Source organism: Piliocolobus tephrosceles, chromosome 9 (genome assembly GCF_002776525.5).
Source record: "Piliocolobus tephrosceles isolate RC106 chromosome 9, ASM277652v3, whole genome shotgun sequence".
Lineage (NCBI taxonomy): Eukaryota > Metazoa > Chordata > Mammalia > Primates > Cercopithecidae > Piliocolobus > Piliocolobus tephrosceles.
Genome location: NC_045442.1, coordinates 17,414,057 through 17,435,344, shown reverse-complemented (window position 1 = coordinate 17,435,344; position 21,288 = coordinate 17,414,057). Strand labels below are relative to the sequence as shown.

General features: G+C 46.2%; 1 protein-coding gene across 4 annotated transcripts in view; it reads right to left on the bottom strand.

Moving 5' to 3' along the window:
- GFRA1 (GDNF family receptor alpha 1) overlaps window positions 1–16,924 on the bottom strand; it is a 220,128-nt gene extending 203,204 nt beyond the window's left edge. The window contains exons 1-4 of one of the 4 annotated variants that reach the window (XM_023224404.2): window positions 16,450–16,924; window positions 15,287–15,572; window positions 14,119–14,412; window positions 12,798–12,881 (exon numbers count right to left, since the gene is read on the bottom strand). In XM_023224404.2, the coding sequence (XP_023080172.1) occupies window positions 12,798–12,881; window positions 14,119–14,412; window positions 15,287–15,326 (418 nt within the window). In that variant the 5' untranslated portion in view covers window positions 15,327–15,572; window positions 16,450–16,924. Of the gene's footprint in view, window positions 1–12,797; window positions 12,882–14,118; window positions 14,413–15,286; window positions 15,573–15,856; window positions 15,951–16,155; window positions 16,297–16,449 lie in introns of those variants that run through there. The other 3 variants (XM_023224402.3, XM_023224405.2, XM_023224403.3) reach the window with 3 other exon arrangements.
- Window positions 16,925–21,288: the final 4,364 nt, after the last annotated feature.

Below are 21,288 nucleotides of genomic sequence, written 5' to 3'. Positions count from 1 at the left end.
GTTTTCATTGAGACATTCTCTTGCGAAATGTTCTGAATCCAGTTGAGAATTTGGCACAGTAAACAGCTAGGCGAGGCAGAAGACTGGAGAGTCAGAGGAAGAAAACAGTAAATACAAAATAAATGAATAAACAAGCCCATACCTCAAGTCCTCCAAATGGGTGCCAGCAGGTTTCCAGAGGTCCAGGAAAGGCTGGACAGCACCATCCCTCCCAGGCAGGAGGACGACACTGCCTAGGGAGCCAGGCACCCACACCTGAGCCACCGCTCCCAAGTGAGACAGCAGAAGTCCGCCCTGAGCCCAGGACAAAGGGCAGTGCTGGGGTTGAGGCTGGGACCCTGCAGAAAGGCAGATGGGAGCTATCCTCTCAGGGACCCATACTGTGCACATCCCCACTGTCCACCGGGGGAGGCCTCCTAATGCCAGCCATGCCACTCAGCATCCGCAGGGTCCCAATGAACCGTTGTCAGAGACCACCTTTCTCCTACCACAAGCCAAAACGCCTCCTAGCAGCCAAGGCCCTTCAGGATGACCCAGCTTCCTAGATTGATTCCTGCTGGCCCCTGTCTGCTCTGCTGTCTTTCTGTTTACCTGTACTCCCCCACCTCGCCCCCACCGCACCTTCCCAGGACCACCCAGGGAGACGCAGCCAGCCTGCCTCAGGGACTCCTGCTCCTCTGTCCTCGCTGCCCTCGGCACCTAAATGGTGGGCTCTGTGCACTTGGCCTTTGCCTTCCGAGCCTGTGCATGCTTTCTCCTCAAGAAGGTGCATCCGGAAAGGAGGAGCTCGAACTTGACCCACACTTGCTCTTGCTCCATTTCCACCTGGAGCTGAGGCTAATAGCACAGTGCTCCTGGCCTCATTTTTTGTTTTCCCAGAAGGTACCTTCTATGAAGAGGGGTTACTCACCCACAGCAGGTCTTATGTCCTTCTCTGGTCTAGAAGCATCCAGAGCCCCTGCGTGGGCTTTTATGACACAAAACTGTATTAAGTTGAACTGTCTGAAATTGTTGCTATTCTACCATGTTGACCTACTAAAATGGCAATTTCATGCGATTCAATCTAAAAATTTCAGCAATGCTGAGACAAATTAGCCATCTTCCTTTCCTATCTTCTACGACAAAGGCCAAGCCCCTGAGTGTGACAAACCTGCCTCTCTGCTCAGCTCTTCTCACACCACTCCTCATACCTGCTGCTCAAGCCACGGTAAACCCTGGACACACTGTGCCTTTGCCCAGGCTGTTGCCTCTGCCTGGAATGCTCACCAGTCAGCTCTACTCACCACACCCCTATCCATTCCATAAAAGCCAGCTGAAAAGTCCCCTTTTGCAAGGCTTCGCTGACTCACAACACCATCCAGTCCATTATTCCCATCTTAGGGCCACATGTGAGTTTTCTACAGGGTTCTACTCATTCATCATAATTTATCTTGTTTATATCTACCTCTAAAGCAAAAAAGGGAATTCTTAGAGGACAATTCCTATTTACCTCTGAATCACCTGGGCCTCCCACTGTGCTCATAGTAAGTTCTCAATAAATATCTGATGAATGAATTTGGCAGAAATGAAATTCTGTCATACTGAAAAACTGAAAACTGATAGAGACTATAAAAACTTACCTCTTCTTCTCTTCATTCCAAAATAAATATAAATATACAATATATGTAACATATATAATATGTAATGTATATATAACATATATGTAACATACATAACGTAACATGTTATATATATTATATGCATCATATACCCACATACATATCACTCAGTAAAAAATATCTAATAATCCTTCATGCAGTTCGTGCACTTCACTTTCATAGGATATTTTCATGGGCTATTTCTCCCATGCATGTTATATACATGCAAATGGGTGCTACTGCATGAGTTCTGAAGCCAGGCTTCCTGGATGAGAATGCTGGCTCTACCACTTCTTAGGTGTGTGCCCTCAAGACAAGTTTCTCACTTGAGCCCCAGTTCCCTTATCCACCAACCAAGTGGGGCTAAGAGTACCTCCACTGAACAAGGCTTAAGCAAGTTATGACACATAAAACACCTGGCTTGCTGCAACTCACAGCTGCTGTAATTATTATTTTTACTTCTCTTTAAGTATCATGGGGAAGGCAACTATTTCGAATTGGGAGTATGTTCAGCCTGATCGCTTCTTTTCCCATTCAAATGCCACTTGCCATTCCCAAACTTAGAAGAATATATATAGTGGTTCCATTGAGAACTCTCCGGAATTCAGGGATCTCCTGGTATCTTCCTCATCAAGTGTTTTATTCAAAACTCGTAGTAACAGGAATCAATGAAACATTTCATAAACATAGGCTTTAAGAAACCTGCTGGCCTTCTCCTACAAAGAATGCAATCAATACTTATTTTCATACATTATTAACTGTACACAAAACGATCATGTGCAAAGGGCAACAGAAATCACAGCCAGCATGGTGTTTCTTACACAGTTCACAGGGACCTAGAGGAAAGTGGCACCAGCATGGTGGAAGACAAATGAATAGCACATTAGGTCACCTTAAAGTGGGACTAAACTATGTATTCCTTTTTTTTTTTTTAATCACTGTGTAATGCTATTTATACGACAACATGACAAAAAAATGGCCCTAGGCATTCTGCTCCACTTTCGAAGCCTTCCATCTCACGCTGAAATGAAAAAAGATACAATCCAGAAATTGCTTCTTTGGTTAATATTTCTGCAGTTCCGCAGGAATAGTTTTAATAGCACGCGTGCTCTGGATTTTGGTTGTCAATTAACAACCTACCAGACTGCAGGCCCAAATATTAAAATAACAGGTAGTGGTGTATATTACAACTTTAAAGGCCCTTTGTCAAACAGTGTTTTAGAGTGGAAGACCGAGGAGAAAGCTGGGAACTAAGGATGGAGAAAAGGGAGTAGATAGCTCCTTCTAAATAAGGGATCCTGGTCTGTGCTTAAAATTTCATCACCTAACAGTAGAAAGAGCACAGGTTTTGGAGTCACAGGAACAAGAAGTGAATCTCAGCTCTTCCACGTATCAGCTGTGTGGCCTTAAGAAAGTTACTCAACCTCTCTGATCCCAGCTTTCCTCCTCAGAAATCAGAGGGCACAATACGTACCTTTTAGCATGGTGGAGGACCAGAAGAATGTAAGTCTGTGAAAGGGTAGCTTAGTGCAGGACACACAGCATGGTAAGGGGACACAAGGTAGGGGCTTCCCCAGTGGAATTGCTCTTTGCTCACTCCTCTCCCCTTTCAAGAGACTGAGGATTCAATGAGGAGAATACACGGTTCTAGGATGGGCAGAGTTCCAACGGGAACTGCAGTTTGACCAAAAATAGGCCACTTGACCAAATGATTAAAAGTCTGTCATATGCTAATGCGTGGACGCGGCTGGGGGGGGGGGGAACCCTCGGTCAATTTAGTAGGAGTAAATTGCAATTGATTTTCGAAGAAATTGCTTGTTCTCTTGCCTTTCCTCAGCTGTATCACACTTGCACACACAGCTGCCTTTGTCACAGCCAGGACCAACTGAAACATGTGTCAAAGAAGATCTTTTTGAGGCAAAATTTTTTTTATCATATCCACACTTAACACACACTATAAAAACATGCACATGTGAGCAGGCAAATACACAAATGTATGTATGCCTGTGTGTCTGCATACCTGTTTACAAAGATGTTTTTGAGAGCTTGTATTTAGAAACAATTCTGCCACCATGGCTGCATACTTCTATATGGTTTGCAAATCCTCCTGTGGCTGGAGAGCTATCCTGAGTCATTTTTATTTTTACAACAGCCTACTATTTGAAGAAAGATTGTAAAAGAATACACCCCTAAAATCTCTCTGTATACCCCACAGCCCTGTCTATGTAAATCCTGGATATGAAAAGAAAATGGTTAAAAGATTACAGAAGATAAAAAATCATAATAATAAAGGTTAACAATAGCTACTTTCACCCCTAATTTCTGATATGGCGATAGACCCTCTTAGAACATTAATTAGAATGGAAAAAGAGATGAAAGAAATGCCCAGGAGACACAATAAATTAGCCCCTTATGCAAATTACCCATTCATTTTCATCACTGACCCAGCTAGTTGAGTCTCTAAATTACAGGAAGTGGTTAGCTCCTTTAACAAAAAACTCTGAATGAAAGATTACCTTTAAAAAAAAATCTCAGGGCTGACAGGGCTTAAAGCAACAAATAATTTCTCACTTTTCCTTACAGACAACCCTGAAGGGTGCCAAGAAATATGAAAATTAACATTCCAGCCACTAGTTCTTGTTGCCAGAGACCTATTAATTAATGCTTGTTCCAAAACAATGGACAACTACCTCCTTAACTAAAGTCAAAGGCTGTGGCTCTCAAGCTAAAAGAAATGAAGAAAAAAAAGTGTTGTATCTTAAGAGGGGCCACAGATTTGAAGAGGTGAAAGACAACTGAAATAGGTGGGGAAATGCCAAGATATGGAGAGTTTCAAAGACCCATTTAAAAGCAAACGCACACCTAATTTTACTTGTCATCACTGTTCTAGACAATTTATGTTCCACTGTCCTATCAATTTATGGAATTCTTCTTTCTTATCAGCAAAATAAGGGGACAGGACTAGGATGACCTCCAGACGTCCTACTGCATCTACAAATCCAGTGGTTTTATTTATCCCTTTGTGAAACAAACACGGCACTTCCGATCATTTAATTTATTGAAATATAATCGTGTAGCATGCATTTGTGTACTGACTTCTCCTGGCTCACTCCTGGCTTCATTTTCTCTTTTCTACTCTCATTTTCGCTTTTCCCCGTTTTCTCCATTTACTCATTTTCTTTTGTACTTTATCTTCTTCCATGTATTCAAATAAGATGCCATTCTAGTTCAAAGTAAGGTATACATTGAATAAATCATACTTTATAAAGGTTATTAACACGAAAGACATATGCCAAGATCCCAAGTTTCCTTGGCATGAATTAAATGCTAGAAAGAAAAATAGTTCCAGAATAGTTAACTGAATAACTACACAAGATTCAGTATACAGGCTCTTCAAAAAGGAAGGAAAATATTAAAAGTAATGGTAAAAACAGTAATTACTTTTGCACCAACCTAATATGTTCAAGTTCACTCTAGGCCCCTGCCCTCAAATTACAAAAGGAGCAGATGACTCGCAGGACCTGCAGACACTGGCCCAAGGTCACCCAGCTAGTTAGGGGTAAATGATGCTGGAAGCAGAACACAGATCTCCTGACTGCCGGATTCATACTCTTTTACCAAACAAGCCCCAATTGGATACGTTCTCTTGAGAATTTGCTACTGTGTCCCAGAGAACAAAAAACAAAAAGGACATCCCTTGGAAAGAACAAGCTTCGACAGCAGAAAAATTAAGAGATGGCAAAAAGAAATACTTCAGAGGAGTAAGAAGAAGGAATGAGGACAGACATATTGGCTATAAATAATTTGCACCTTGGAACAATCTTCAGTTCACGCAATTACCTGCCACTCACTGATGTTTTATCTCCCTTCTTCTGGTAACAGGACCTACAGCGACTCTATGCAAAATATTTAACTGTCTGTACCTTCATAGCCTCCACTGGAACATTCAGGTCTTTGCCACAAGTGCACAGACACCAGCTTGTCCTACTCCTTTATTCATGGACCTTCTTGAGGTTGACATTTAATCTAAATAATAAAATATTGCCTTTAGGAACTGGTCAGTGAGACAGAAAGACATAGGTTTTTCAGATCATCAAGCAGGTAATCAGAGAGTAGATGTAGATTATGACACCATTTTTGTAAAAAACATATATGTATGTATGCATGTATGTACATACACATCTATGCATATTTACATATATAGGAAAAATTGGAAAAGGCTCCCATTAGCATGTTTACAGCGGTTATTTTGGGGTGGTAGGATGCTGGGTGATTAAAATTTCTTTTCCATTTTTACCTGTTTGCAATTTCCTATTGTTCTACAATAAAAATGGATTGCTGAGGGGCAGGAGAGGGAGAGAATAAAAACCAAAAGTAGTGGTCTGTGAAAGTGAAATGTAAGTGTACTTAGCAGAGCCTTTGCAGACAGAAGCATCTCCCAGGTTTAAGGCATGCCCTTCTCAGGGAGCAGTAATTCTTGCCGCTATGAGGGGTACTGGAAAGAAGATTTATGGGGAGAGGTTAGAGGAATAGGAATCAGCCAAGCTTGGAAGGGAAGGCGGATCACAAGAATCCTTAAGCACAGGAAAAGCTCCCACCCCAGGTGATCTCCAGCTGCAACCAACTCGCTTTCGACCACAGGGCATAAGGACAGGGGTCCAAGGGAAAAGGAGAGACTCGGTACAGGAATAAGGAAGACCTTCCCCACAGGGTAGCTAAGCCTCAGGCCGGGTGATTAAGAGACAGGACTTGGCTCTAGGGCCTTTTGGATAGAGGATAGATTTTTCATTTCCTGAAGGCTGTTTGCTACCGTTGCAAGACATAGAATCATCATTCTCTGATGAGGCAATGTGGTCTGCTGAAAAGAGTCCCAATCTTGAGTCAGGAGCAAGCCAACATCGCCTTAGTGTAGCTTTAAAAAGGACTGAGACTTATTGAGGACCGAGTATGTTTCAGGCACTACACTGGATATTTGACATACGGCATCTTTAATCCACAAGAACCTATACAGTAGGCATTATCATCATCCCATTTTACACCCATGGAACCTGAGGCATAGTGAGCTCAAGATAAGGTGAGTGGCAGAGCTGGGATTCATTCACCCAGGTTGGTGGAACTCCAGAGCATGCGTTCTTTCTCCCAGCAATGGCAGGTGCAAAGATATGGAGGGATGAAGCTGCCCAGAGTGCTGGTAGAACGGCAGCTGCTCAACCTGTCTTGTCTATGATACATGGTGGCTGGGGCGAGATCAAAAGCCAGTTAGTAAAGGAATGAAGGAAGACTGAAGCCAGAGTGTTCCTGGAAGTCACCAAGGTGCACAAGACCTGGAGGAGGTCAGGTTGGACTGGGAGAAGCTAGGGAAGTCAGTTGGAAAAGCCCATGCAGAGTTCAAGTGAGAGATAAGACAGTTATATCCATGATGTGGAAAGAAAGGAGCAACTCAAAAGACAGCAGGTAATTTCAGCAGGGCTTGGTGATGGGTCAGACTGAAGGGTTGAAGACAGTGGAAAGGATGGAGATGACTCCACAACTTATAGTGCAGATGACTCCACAACTTATAGTGCAGATCACTAGGAAGACAATAATGCTATTAAATAAAACTGGAGATCCAGGAAGAGGGAGTATAAGGAGCAAAGGAGAGATGATGAGATCCATTCTGGACATGCTAAGTTTGAGTTAACTGATACACCGCCAGATGGAGTCATCCAGGACTCAGCTGGAAATGCTGGTTTAGCGCTCAGGAGAGGCTGCAGTAGGAAGGAAGGCTCTGAGTCATCGAAGTAAGTGGTGGCTGAGGTCTCCAGAATAAATGAGGCTTGTCCAGAGAGTATGCAGACAGAAGGGAGTCAACGCTGGCTCCCCCTACACCAGTGCCATGACCTGGCCAGGGTCCCCAAGCCTACCCTCAAGCACTGTGACCCTGTCCAATCCCCCTCCCCTCTCTGAGCTTCAAGTCTATAAAACAGAGTGCTGGACTAGATCTCTAGGGACGCTTCTTCTCTAACATTCAAGCACTCGTGATTGACAGACTGCCGGCTCAGGATCAAGAAGGATGCTTGGTGCTGAGTTGACACCCGGTATAACAAGCAAGTCTCCGACTTTCCAGTGGGAAAAACAGACACATAAATAAGTCCTCTCGATATGCTGTGATTAATGGCTACCATAAAGGCAAGAGCACGACGGAGCATGAGGGACTCCTGAGTGGAATTGCCTGTTTGGGGGGATTCCAGCAAACGCCTTCAGAGGGGAAATTTGATCTTAGTCTTAAAGAACTGATAGAAGTTTTCTAAGTAAAGGCAAGGCCATGTGCAAAGGCACAGGAAAGTGAATGTACATGAAATACTTGGGGAATTGTTCGGCTCAGTGAGCTCGAGTGGAGGGGGGTGTGGGGCTTCAAGATGGAGAGCAGGGACTCCACTGGCCCACTAAGGAGTTTACCATATGCCAGAGTAAATAACAGGAAATGAATGGGGGTTCTCTAGTATAGCAACCAGGATTAGACAGCTGAGTGGCAAGAAAAGGACCACCAGGACCCCTAATAGCTGATATTTACAAGGCTTTCTCTCGTTATGACCTGACAAGAAAGCAGGTGATGTTACAAGGCTCTTCTCCAACATGTAAACTGTAATAACTTTTTTAAAAATAATGACTTAAATATGATGGTGCATCTGAACAGAAATGCTAAACATGGCTAATTATTCACAGAATCACTCAGAAAAAAAGAGGCAAGACTCAAAAGAGACTTTAGGCACATCTCATCCTGGAGCAAACCACTTCCAATTACTTGGGAACCAATCTGGAGAACCTAAGGCTTCCCAGGAAGGTCAAAGTCACTCCTAAGACTTAGTAGGAAAATGATGAGTGCCAGAAGCTGGGACTTTTTCTTCCAGAAAATCAGGATGTTCAAAACCTAACATTACTCTTTCCCTACAATCTATTCACTTGATTCTTGCATGCAATATCATTAACTTGCATTTTAAGGAAGGCCTGGCATCTCCTGACTTCTCTACAAAAATCCAGTCTCCCAATCAATAGTTTTAAACCTTGCTGCCAAAGAGGTGCTTCTGTCCTCCCTCTGATCCCCATCCTCAGGCTTTTCTTAGCACTCACTGTATTTTCAAAATTTCTCACTGCTTTGCTCTTCCACTCCAGAGAGTCCAAAAAAAAAAAAAAATTACCAATTGGTTCATTATCCTTTCAAATCCCTATTTACTTCTTGCTGTGTCTTGAACTTTTCTGAGGAAGAAAAGCAGGGGCAGAACAGAGGTGCAAGAGCAGAGAGCTTGGCTGAGAGAGACGCAGATGCTAAACAGTGCATTGTGCATACTAGCTTCTGCCTCTGAGCCCCTGAGCGCCCACACAGCTCTGCCCTCTGGGATCCCAGGACGCTTCTGTGTTCCTGACTCTCCTCCGACATCCTCTTGCACTGGCTTACTTTTTCCTGTATGTCCTCCTGCTCACTTCATGTTCCAGGCCCCTAAAACCCACACTAGCCTCACCCCACAGGAAACACACCTCCTCAAGCCCTTAATCATGCCCCAGGGGCCAAAGGCTTCCGCTCTCAGGTTTCTGTAAAGCTGCCCTCCACCCTCCCTCTGCAATTCTCTCCTGACTTGGCTACTTGGTTTCCCTTCTGCATTTCAAGCTTCAAAACAGTGAGGACGGTTTTTAGATTCCACCTTATTTTTGTTCTCCTGCTTGTTCCCAACAGACCACTGATAATACATCAGCAAGGCCTTTTATGTGGTTAGCAAGCAAACAATGGCTTAAATGACCCCAGGTTTGAGGAATCCAAGGAAAATGGAAACACAAGAATGTCAAACATGTCTTGTTCCTTGGGAGGATTCAGCTCACCCTTAGTGTATGTGGATAAACACGTTCATCATGTTGGGCAAAGATATCCAAATATGGAAACTCTGATTGCTACCATATCTGTGAAAAGCAGAGACACTGTTGTCCTGGTTTCCTCAGACAAATTTTCAAGACAGAAGGGATGTTCTAGAAAGCTCAGATTCAAACCGTGAAAAGCAACATTTATCGTCCTGTTCCTCCATCTTTTTCCATCCTACAAAGGCCAAACTGGATAATATGCATTATTCAATGACTTAAAGCCTCTCGAGGTTCCATTTGGCTTTACTATCCCACTTTAAGGAGCACAGTCACTGTCAGAGGTCAAAGCTCATTAGTGCTGGAACCTAAAGCCAATGCCCTTGAGATAGAAAATGGAGCTCTAGACAAGGCCTTTCTGGCTCTGGCTGATTCATTATGATTTCTGGATTCTAGGCAGGAAGGGCTCACAAACTCCAGATCATACTTTCTGTGAAAAGAAACCTGGCCTGCGAATGGGATCCAAGGAATGCATAAGTGAAACTCGGCCCATGCAGAAGAATGTCCAATACTCATAAATTCAGACAAACCTGTGATATCTGAGAATGACCATGCCTCCTTAAGAGTTGAAATGATTGCAAGGCTGGAGAAGGTGACGTAAGAGAACTGTGGAAGAATTCTAGAGATGAGCCCAACCTTTTCTCAGATCCACAGACTGTAACGATTAGAGATTATTTACTCCAATTGCCTCATTATACAAATGAAAGAGCAACTCTGAGAGGGAAAATGAGTGTTAAAAAACTCAATTGCTAGCCAGTGTAGTGGCACACCTGTAGTCCTAGCTACTCGGGAGACTAAGATAGGAGGATCGCTTGAGCCCAGGAGTTCGGGGCAGCAGTGACCTGTGATCAAGCCACCACACTCTAGCCTGGGCAGCAGATCAAGACCCTGTCTCTAAAAAAAAAGTTTAAAAATAATAATAATAAAAACCCCATTGTGGCCAGGCATGGTGGCACACATCTATAATCCCAGCACTTTGGGAAGCCGAGGCAGGCGAATCTCTTGAGGTCAGGTGTTCAAGACCAGCCTGGCCAACATGGTGACATGTATTTCTCTACTAAACATACAAAAATTATCCAGACATGGTGGCAGGCGCTTGCAATCCCAGCTACTCTGGAGGCTGAGGCAGGAGAATCACTTGACCCCGGGAGGCAAAGGTAGCAGTGCGCGGAGATCATGGCACTGCACTCCAGCCTGGGCCCTGGGCGGCAGTGCAAGAAACAAACAAACAAAAACCCACTGCTCGTAGAAATTCTGAAATTAAAACCCAATGGCCCTTCTTCCTTGCCTGCTTCCTCACTATCAGTGACCATGGAGAGGTTCATACCCTTCCAAGGGATCAGTACAAAGACTGAGGAGTCCACAGGGCAGACAGTAGGTAAGAGGCATTGTCCCTCAAAAGCAGGATGAAGGTCAGATTTGCCTCTGGCACTCCACTGGCCACACTGCATCCTAGTTTCTACAGATCTGCTCCCAGGAGAGCTTAGGTGGTCATATACGTTTGTCTGTACATCTCCTCTCCACTGCCTAAAACACTGTCCTGGCTAGATCAAAGGGACAGAAAGCACTAGAAGTGACATGGAGTGGAAATTATTGGCATTACACAGAGAAACATTTGAATTTCTCTTATACTAAACTTGTATCCTTATATCTTAGCCAAAACAGACTCTCTCTCTCTCTCTCTCTCACACACACACACACACACACACACACACACACACACTTTTCCTCTGAAGGAAAAGACAGAATGATGTAGAGGAATGCTTCTCAAGCTTCATGTGCATATGAAGCACCCAGCCCAGGGATCTTGTTAAAATGTGTATTCTGATTCAGTAGTTAAAATGAGATCCCGTATCTCTAATGAATTCCCTGGCAGTGTCAATGATGCCTGTATAAAAACCGCACTCTGAGTGGCAAAGGGTAGATGTTACAAAAGCTTAGAATCAAACAAATCCAAGTTTCAATTCTGGTTCTACCATTTAAGACTTTCGTGACTTGGCGCTGGTTTCCTAACTTCACTATGCCTCAATTTAATCATCTATAAAATGGAAATATTAATACCGAAGAAGCACTTGATGATTACATAAATTAATGATATAACACTGTTAACACAGCGCTTGGCAAATAATAAGGCTTGATAAATGTCAGTTCCTGTCTGTCTCTAAGATTCATGAGGGCAACGTGAAAACTGGCTCACTGCCCAAACCACAATAGCTAGAACATAGTAGGGGCTCAATGGATGTTTGGTGAATGGATGAATGCATGTATAATACACCTAAATAAAATATCAGTATTTATACACTCCCTTGATCCTGTGGCTTTTCTGCAAAAAAAAAAAAAAAACACACACACACACACACAAATCGTTTAGAACACCAGCACACTCTCACCAGTTACAAACCATAATCTCATAGAATCAAATTCAACATTAACCATCGCGTTTAACCACTGAGAGACATAAATTTGTGGTGGCTATATATACTTGAGAAAATGTCTAAACTGTAAATAAATAAAGACAACATTAGTCTGGAATCTGTATGTCATAAAGATAAATTACTGCCTTGCTTATTTATGGGCTGTCTGAATGCAGATGTTATGAAAAACTTAATTCTAAAACGAAGTTCATTTCCAAACCACACATAGAACTGCAAAGAGAGACAAAACAAACCATGGGAAGTGAGACTACATTTCAAAGGGCCGTTGGGGCAGGAGTACATTCTCTCATAAATGCACACACTTGCTCAGGAAAAAATAGAAGCGAAAGAATTGTTAACAAATGGCAGAGCTTAATCTTTTAAATCAAAGCAGACAAGAGAATCATCCCAAATTTTTCAACAATCTAAGATCATCTTCAGGCCTCTTGTAAAGTAAGTGGCATAATCTGAACAGATCCCATTTCCAGGGAGGCACTATGTAAGGTGTGCAACAAAAGAGGATACGATTGCCACCTACAGACAGAAGTGGCACTCCCTTTGCAAGAGATGGCCAATCATATTTTAACGTGGAAAAAAAAAAAAACAAAACTCAACCAAGTCACTTCCCTCGAACCTCTTCCAAACCACCACACCACATTACTTCATTTAGAATTACTTTCAAGTCATACAATCATCTCTAGGCATTCTGCCTCTTCATTATCATCATCCTATTTCTAATTTCCCAGAAACACTGTGCCATTCAACTATCTACTTATACACTCTTTGAGAGCCAAAGAGAATGCAAGCCAATGAATTCAAGCACACAAAAGCATCAGCGTGGAACTATAAATCTGCTTACCTGATATGAATGGGACCACCCGGAATATATCTGACAATCTGCTGTTAACTGGTTCATATGGGGAATCCTCCAGCAGATCATTTCCTAAAAACAACAGAAAGACTGGGCTCAGATATGAAAATCATATATTTCAAGCAGGTTTTTGCTGCTGAATCTGAATTCTAATTATGTTATGATTGTGCAACAAAAAGATGCTGAAACTTTGAAAGATTTCAAATGCATCTCTTTCTCTATGGTTATTTCTTTTCATTCCCTCTGCTTTTGTTGTCCTTGTTCTCCCCAGAGTGCCATGAAAACATTGGAGAACAAGCCAGCCCGATCTTGCCAGAAAACTCTCCCACTCTTTGCAAAGGAATAGAAATCAGAGAGGAAAGCTGGAGCCGATGACGTCACGAGCCCTGCTTGCCTCCAGGAGCCAATGGAAGAAAGGTGACCCAGGAAAGACCCACATTTCTGCTTGCTCCCAAAACTTGGCATACGGTTGGAAAGCAGGTACCATGGCTATTAAACAGCCCACCTCTGAAACAGGTTTTCATTAATAGACTCTGGAGGAAGTGGCTGCTGACAGGTCAAATCTGTATAATACAAATCTCCAGTGTGAGTGTCAGTCGAGAATGAACACACAAGGTGTTTGTGTTAGGTTTACAAACATGAGCCCCCTCTGGCTTACGAGGACCAAAACATTCCCATTGGACTGGATGGTTGTGATGGTTCTTTCTCTCCCTGAGCTACTTCTGTGATAACCAAGGTTGAACCACACCAGCTGGTTCAAGACTCAGCTAATGTAAGATGACAAAGGGTTTTTCACACATCTGCCTTTGATCACGTTTGGTGGGGACGTTGAAGGTAGAATGGATTTTCCTGGACCTTTTACAATGCTTTATCTTAGGTCAGAGCAGACTAAAGGGAACAAGACAGGGGGAAAGTCCAGACCAGATGCAGGGCAAGCCTTCCTATTATTATTCTGAGGCCACCGAAAGCTCCAGGCTGGCTCTCCTTGGAAAGAAGTTGTGGGTTCCTTGGGGTCCTTGAGTGGGATCCTCCTCCCATGCTCTGACCAGGTTTCAGAGAGGCCAGTAGGGTCCCAGGGGTGCCCCCCGCCGCGCCCCCGACTTCCTCATGGGTTTTCCAACAACCAGGCTCAACAATGCTGGTCAGCCCAGCAAACACCAGCTGCTGTTGTCCCTGGGGGCCAATGAAAGGTCCTCATTCCGCAGCTGGGGAGAAGTGAGTTTAGGATGAGATCAGCTGGCCGGGGGACGAAGGGCCCGCCTGCCTTCGGGGAGGGACGCGGGGTGGTGTGGGGAGGTTCCGGGCGTACCCTGCAGGCTCTGGTACATGCTCCAGTAAATGCGCAGACAGTTCTTCTCTTTCTTCATACCCCGCTTGCAGCGGCAGTTGTAGAGCGACTTCTGCTTCAGGGCCTCCATGGCGCTGCGGCACTCATCCTTGGCCTCAAGGCCGGATGCCAGGCTGAAGTTGGTCTCCTTGCCCGCCACACACTGCCTCAGCGTGCGGTACTTGGTGCTGCAGCTCTGCTCCTTCAGGCACTGATCACTGGCTTTCACGCAGTCCAGGCGGTCTCCGCCGCTCACTTTGGCCGACAGGAGCAAGTCTGCGGGGTAGAGGGGAGGGAGCCTGAGTGCGGCGGGCGGGGACCGGGGACGCCCCTGATCCGGGCGAGGGCGCGCGCCCAGGTCAGGGATGCTTGACCAGCCTTCGGGGGCGTCCTGCTCAGGGAGCGAGCGGGTCCACCTCTCGACCATCCGGGAGTCCATTTTCCCGCCCCCTGGAACTCCAGCTCCTCTCCCTTCCGGGCCGGTAGGGAAGGGTGGCGCAGGCTCAGCCCGCGGGCTTTAAGGGTTTGCTCCAGAGCCTGCGCTGCCCACCGTGCACGTCGGCCCTCCGCCCCGCGGCATCCTGGCCTGAGCGACCACCCGGGCTCCTGGGCCACCCCCGGCTCCAGCCACCCGCTCCTCGCGACTAAAACTCAGGGTCTTTCCGAGGAATAGCGCGGCGGCGGACTAGGCGCCGGGCGCGCGCTGGGCGCGGGGCAGGCCTGCTGTGGTCAGCGGTCAGCCGGGCGGAGAGCGCCCAGAAGCTACTCGGGAAAAACTTTTCTCTTCCAAGTTTGGTCTCCCGGCCCCAATGCTCCCCAACTCCACCTGCCCGCCGCGGCTGCGCGAGCTGCCGGAGACTCTCTGGGGTTGCAGGGCCCTGGGCTGGAGGGCTCCTTAGTCCCCCGCCAAGCTGGGTCATTAAAAACCACAGGAAATCAAAACCAAGCCCGAAAAGCTTCGGGCAGCGCCGCACCGCCACCGCCTCCCTAACCCGGGGATTCGCGATCCCCTTCCCCAAAACCAAACTTCTTCCTCCCACATCCACCGCACCCGCGCCCCAATTTTGGTGCGGGGGGCGGAGTGGGCTGCTGCAAACGACCCTAGGAAAGACTCAGCGGGTAAGAAAGCCCGCGGCGGGCCTCGACTTACCCAAGAGTGGCAGCGCGAAGTACAGGGTTGCCAGGAACATGGTGCCGGCGCGGGGCTGGTCCCCGCCCCCCCAAAAGAATCCTGAGCCGCCGCTGGGTCTTGCCGAGGGAGCTCAGCATGCAGCGATCCCCGGAGAGCTGTGCTGCTCTGGCCGCTCAAAGTTCAGCTCCATCCAGTTAAAGAGGAAACTCCCGGTCTGGCAGCCGCCACCGCCGCCGGCGACTCAGCTCCGGGCTGGCGAGGGCGGGAGGCGGTTCTGCTTTTAGGGGTTCAGGTCCGACCCAACCTGGAAGGGAGGGCGCACTTTGAGATGAGAGCGGAGAGCGCCGCAGACTCTCCCCACAGCCCCTCTCCCCTCCCCCGTTCTCGCCTTTGGAGACTTTCCAACGCCGGGGTGAAGACCCACCCCCACCCGGGTCGGGGTGCATGTGCGTGTATTCCAGGGGCCGCTGACACGGGAATGGGGGTGAGGGCTGGAGAGGTATGAAGAGCGTTCCTAAAGTCCAAGGGAGTGTCTGTTGGGTTCAACCCGAGAGGCTGAACGCAAGCAAATAAATAAATAAACGGTACTTTCCGAGCGCCGCGAGCTGAGCCGGCCGCTGCCTGGAATACGAGCCCTCGGTGGCGGCGGCGGCAGCTCCCCAGCCAGCCCTGGCGCCGAAAGAGCCCCTTCTCCCGGGAAGTTGGCCTCCCCCTTCTCCGTCAGCCACCGAGCTCCCTCAGCCGCCGGCCCTCCCCACTCAGATCGCCAATCCCTAGCCCCTGTCGCCGCCCTCCCTCTCCCCGGGACTCGTCTCCCTCCAGAGGCCGCCAAGCCAGGGGGAACCGATGTCCCGACTGGGGCTGAAACCCAGTTCTTGCGTCCCTACCCACCGCGTGTCCTCGGCTCCCTCCTGAGTGTCCGCACCTCTCACACCCTCGCCCGGTGCCCGGACTCGGGCGCTTCCGCACCCCCGCCCAGGGCGAGCGCGCCGGCCCGCAGTCCCCGCGCGCCCCGGCAGGTGCAGCCCGGAGCCACGAGCGCCCCCCGGGCCCCAAAGTTGGGAGACGCCTGCAGAACGGAAAGAGGTGGCCGGGGTAGGGAGGAAGAAGGAGTGGGGAAGAGGGACAGGAAGCGGCAATGGTTCCCAAACAGAACGAAAAAAGCTCCAAATGCCACCAACCTGGACTCAACCGACCGCGTCCAGCTGCGGCGAGGAGCCAGTTTATTTACTTATTTATTCTTTCGGGGGGAATGGTGTCCCCGCCCCCTCCTTCCCTTTCCGGGCTCACTTTATCTGCCCTAGGAAAAAAAAAGAAAGAAAAAAAAATAGATGCGGCAATCTTCTAGAGCTCCAAGGGCCGAGTTGGACCAGGACGATTTCCGAGCAGAGCCCTTGGCTCGGATTCTCATTAGGGATGTTAGTGGTTATTGGAAGTGGCGCGGGGAATGGCGTGTTCCGAGGCCGGATTTCTTCTGGCCAGCGGACCCTCGGCCTGTTCCTGCTCCCGCTGCCCCGCAGCTCCAGCCCCCTCCAAAGCTCGCCTCCCAGGCAGCCGCAGCTGCACACGCTCGCTTGCGGTGAGACCCGCGGCCGGACCGCACGCGCGCACAGGACACGCAGCGTTCTGCAGCCGGCCGCGGGTGCTGCCAGAGACTTTCTCTCTCTCTCTCTCTCTTTCTCTTTCTCTCTCTCTCTCTTTCTTTCTCTCTCTCTCCGACACACACACACACACACACACACACACACACACACACACACGGGCACAAGGGCTCTTTCTTCTTAGGGCAATCGAGCCAGACCCTTCTTTGGAACACAAAGTTTTCCCCCCACGTCACTAGTGGCTGTGATTCAAGATTTGGTGCGTAGAAGACACACTCAGACCCAGGACGCCGGAGCGGCGATCCTGGGATGCGCCCACCCGTTCGTCCACGCCAGCGCGTGCACACTCACACTCACACGCACACATGCACACGCAGTCTCTACCTCTCTCCTGGAGCTCCGACAAGGAGACAAAAGCGGAGCCCCCACCCCACTGCATTTAAACCCGACCAGACCTGGCTTTAGGAAATTTATAAGCTGACCTCCATCTTGGCTGTTTGGAGAGTGAATTAAAAAAAAAAAAGAAAGAAAAGAAAACCTAAAAAAGCCTAACATGTACACAGCCCTCGTTCCTAGTTGTGCTGCTCACTCCCCGCCCCCCACCCCGACACACACTCCCCTCCCCGCACGCCGGGGGGCGCCCGGGGCATCGAAGTCTACACTGGGTCCGGAGACTGTTCTAGGAGCCAGCCCGCAGTGCTCGGGATCTTTGCTGATGTCCAAGTTCATCTCTCGGGGAGACTGAGTTTGAATCAAATCTGTGTGCGCCCAGCTGTCAAATCAGCAAACGTATCACGCCAGACAATGGGCCGCGGCGGAGGAAGGAAAAGAATGGCTCATTTTGATCGAGGGGGGTTAATTGAAAAGGGCACAGGCTTTGGTTGAAGTTTGAGGCCCTGGTGTCAGGTCGAGGAGAATAGGAGGAAGGAGGAGGGTTGGGCCGCTCTCCATTCAACCACACATCAGCCAGGCGCGCCCCTAGGCTGCAGCGGCTGCTTGCAGGCAGGCTGCACATTGTGTGGAGTCGCCAAAGAGGGTCTGCGTCTCCGGGCGCGCCCCAAATCCGGAGGACATCCTACGGATCCGCACTCCTCTTGTGCTGTACGCGTGTTCCTCCGGGGTAGGTATGAGGAGACGGACGCCCTCAGCAGACACCCCTCCTCCAATACACACAAACCCATAGCCACACCATTCAGGGATCCTCTAGTTCAGTGTATCAGTTTACACTTGGTTGTTGAGTAAACAAAGCAAACATATGTCACATTTTCGCGACAGATGGTTCAAACCAAGGGCTACTGAAGTTCTCTCTCTCTAACAGTCTAAGTTACAGGGTGGACTAAGCAGAAATGTAATTAAGTCATCTGATCAGTTTCTTCTCCTTAAAGTGTTTTCCCATATTTTCACGAACAAACCAGATAAATCCTGGGGATGTGGTTTCAGGGAAAGGAGGGCTGAATATGAACTAAGACTTTGTGTGAACACTCCGTTTCTCCCTGGTCACCAGAAACAGAAAACCCTCTTTCATTGTTCCATTTCTTAAGTGGAAGAGAATGTCTTCTTTTGGAAAATCAGTAATTGAAATTTCAATTTTCAATAGAGGGACTAGTGCTTACCGGTGCTGACTACTTGGGATAGTTGGACTACAATGAGGTTTAAGACATCATCCACATCTTTTGTAAATGTTCTTGGTTTAGAAATGAATTTATATTACCCTATATATTCCACAGAATTCTTTTGAATCAAATTTTAACAGGGTTGGGGAAGGGTGAACTAAAAGCTCTCCAAATATAGAATATGGGACTTCTTTTTAAAATACAGATGACCTCCAACTTATGATGCTTCTACTTATATTTTTAGACTTTACTGTGGTGCAAAAACCATATACATTCAGTAGAAACCGTATTTTGATTATGGACCATACAATCATTCTGTTTTTCACTTTCAGTTCAGTATTGAATAAGTTACATGAGATAGTCAACACTTTACTATAAATTAGATTCGTGTTAGATAATTTTCCCCAACTGTAGGCTACTGTAAGTGTTTTGAGCATGTTTAAGGTAGGCTAGACTAGGCTGTGAGGCTTGGTAGTTTAAGGTATATTAAATGCATTTTTGACCTATGATATTTTCAACTTACGATGAGTTTATCAGGGCATAAGCCTCATTGGAAGTCAAGAAGCATCTGTATTTTTAGCTTCAATAACATATTTCTGAACCATTCACTCACACTAGTCCTTATTAAGTTCGTGCTACTGATGAAAACAGAGCTTTGTTTTTAAAAAGGTAACAATAACCCCCAGAGGCTATAACTGTGTTTTCCAATACAATAGTCACTAGCCATGTGGCTATGTCAATGAAATTAATTAAAATTAAATAAAAGAAAAATGCGGTTCCTCAGTCGCATTAACCGTATTTCAAGTGCTCAATAGCTACATGTGGCTGGTGGCTACCATATTGGACAACACAGATATAGAACACTCCCATGATTGCAGCAAGCTATAGTGGACAGCACTATCCTATAATGTTGGTGTGGAATTAGTTAATGTGATATCTATCTATCTATCTATCTATCTATCTATCTATCTATATATATAAATATTTCAGAATAGTAGAATAGTGCATAGAGTGCTTACTTCATAAGCAGCAGCAGTAGTGGGGGTTGTAGTTGGAAGGATAATGATAACGATGATGATGATGATGATGATGATGTTGACAAAGATGATGATGCCTTGTTAGTCTCTTGTGGAAGTCAAAGAATCCATGAAGACACAGCCCACTTCTGGTATGTCAGGATGAGATCAGCAGGCAAAGAAGCCAAGGAGTAGGAGAACCAGTATTTCAAAAGCTAATCTTCTAAGGAAAGCTGTGAACAGAAAGATGCGGCCTGTACTGCAGCCTAAGTGTACTGCAGCCTAAGACTTCTTGTAGTAGGAGCTAATAAAAACAAAACTAAAAAAATCACTGCTTTATAACTACATCCAGTAACTTTTTTTTTTTTTTTTTTTTTTTTTGAGACAGAGTCTTAAACTGTTGCCTGGGCTGGAGTGCAGTGGCATGATCTCAGCTCACTGCAACCTCCGCCTCCTGGGTTCAAGGGATTCTCCTGTCTCAGCCCCTCCTAAATAGCTGGGATTACAGGCACCCACCACCACACCCAGCTTATTTTTTTGTATTTTTAGTAGAGACGGAGTTTCACTATGTTGGCCAGGCTGGTCTCAAACTCCTGACCTCGTGATCCACCCACCTCAGCCTCCCAAAGTGCTGGGATTACAGGCGTGAGCCACCACGCCCGGCCTACATCCATTAACTTCCAAAGGTGAGAGAAACACACAGCCAGAAAGCCCTTGGAATATGGAAGAGAGAAAAGCATTGTGACTTAATGTATTAATATCATCTCTGTTTCCTTGGAGCTTATCTGTTTCTGTGTGTATGGCACTGATCTCAGAATGAAAGGTGACATCAAAGTATCAAATATTATTAATAATTATAAAGGTTCATGTAATCCTCTGTGACATGTTTTCTCAGCAGAAAATTGGTTTTAATGCCACAAAATTGGGTTCAATCTACCCGTAAGCACGTGAAGTGAGCAATTTTCTGGCATTTCTTGATGTAAGTGTATTTTCCTAAGTTAACAGATGAGTCAGGATGAGAATGACAGTTTTATTCCATGCAGCATTTTGTCTCTTTCTTTCATTGCTTTCCTTGGCTCTTCATTTTGTAAAATTCTACTGCGCAAAAAGCGTTCAGATTTTTTTAACTCATTCTAGTCCATGAACGTTCAACGTTTGACATCAGACAGCTTGACAGATTTACCACTGTAGTTACCAAAAAAACCACTCACCAGTCCCTAAGTGTACCATGACGCTTTTTGACTGCTATACCTTTGCCCATTCATTTCCATCTGCCTAATGCATGCTTCATCCTCATATTTCAAGGTTCAGCTCAGCTCAAACAGGACACTAGGATAATACAGGCCTCTTTGGTCAGAATTCATAGTTCCCTGTAGTATACTCCATGGCCTCATCGAAGTCTCTGCTATATCTATTGTAACATTGCATTGTAGTTAGTTGCTGCATCTGTCTCCACATCTGGAATGTGTGCTCCTTGAAGGCAGGAAACTGTCCTAGTCCTTTTTTTTTATCCCCAATATTTAGACTGATAACCAAGACACAGTCACCCCCAGTAAATGTATATCGATTGCATGAATAATCAGTGATGCTGTTCCTCATTTTCCTCTGACACAATAATTTTACTGAAAGGTTTACATAAAATCCCTTTACTGGATGAACAATGCAAAATATAAGTACCTCATACAATTACTGGTATTGCTGTTCTAATAATAGTATCAAATATGTATTATTCCTTTGGGGATTTGACATTTGAATTTTTTTAAACAAAACCCATTATTGTAATAGAATGC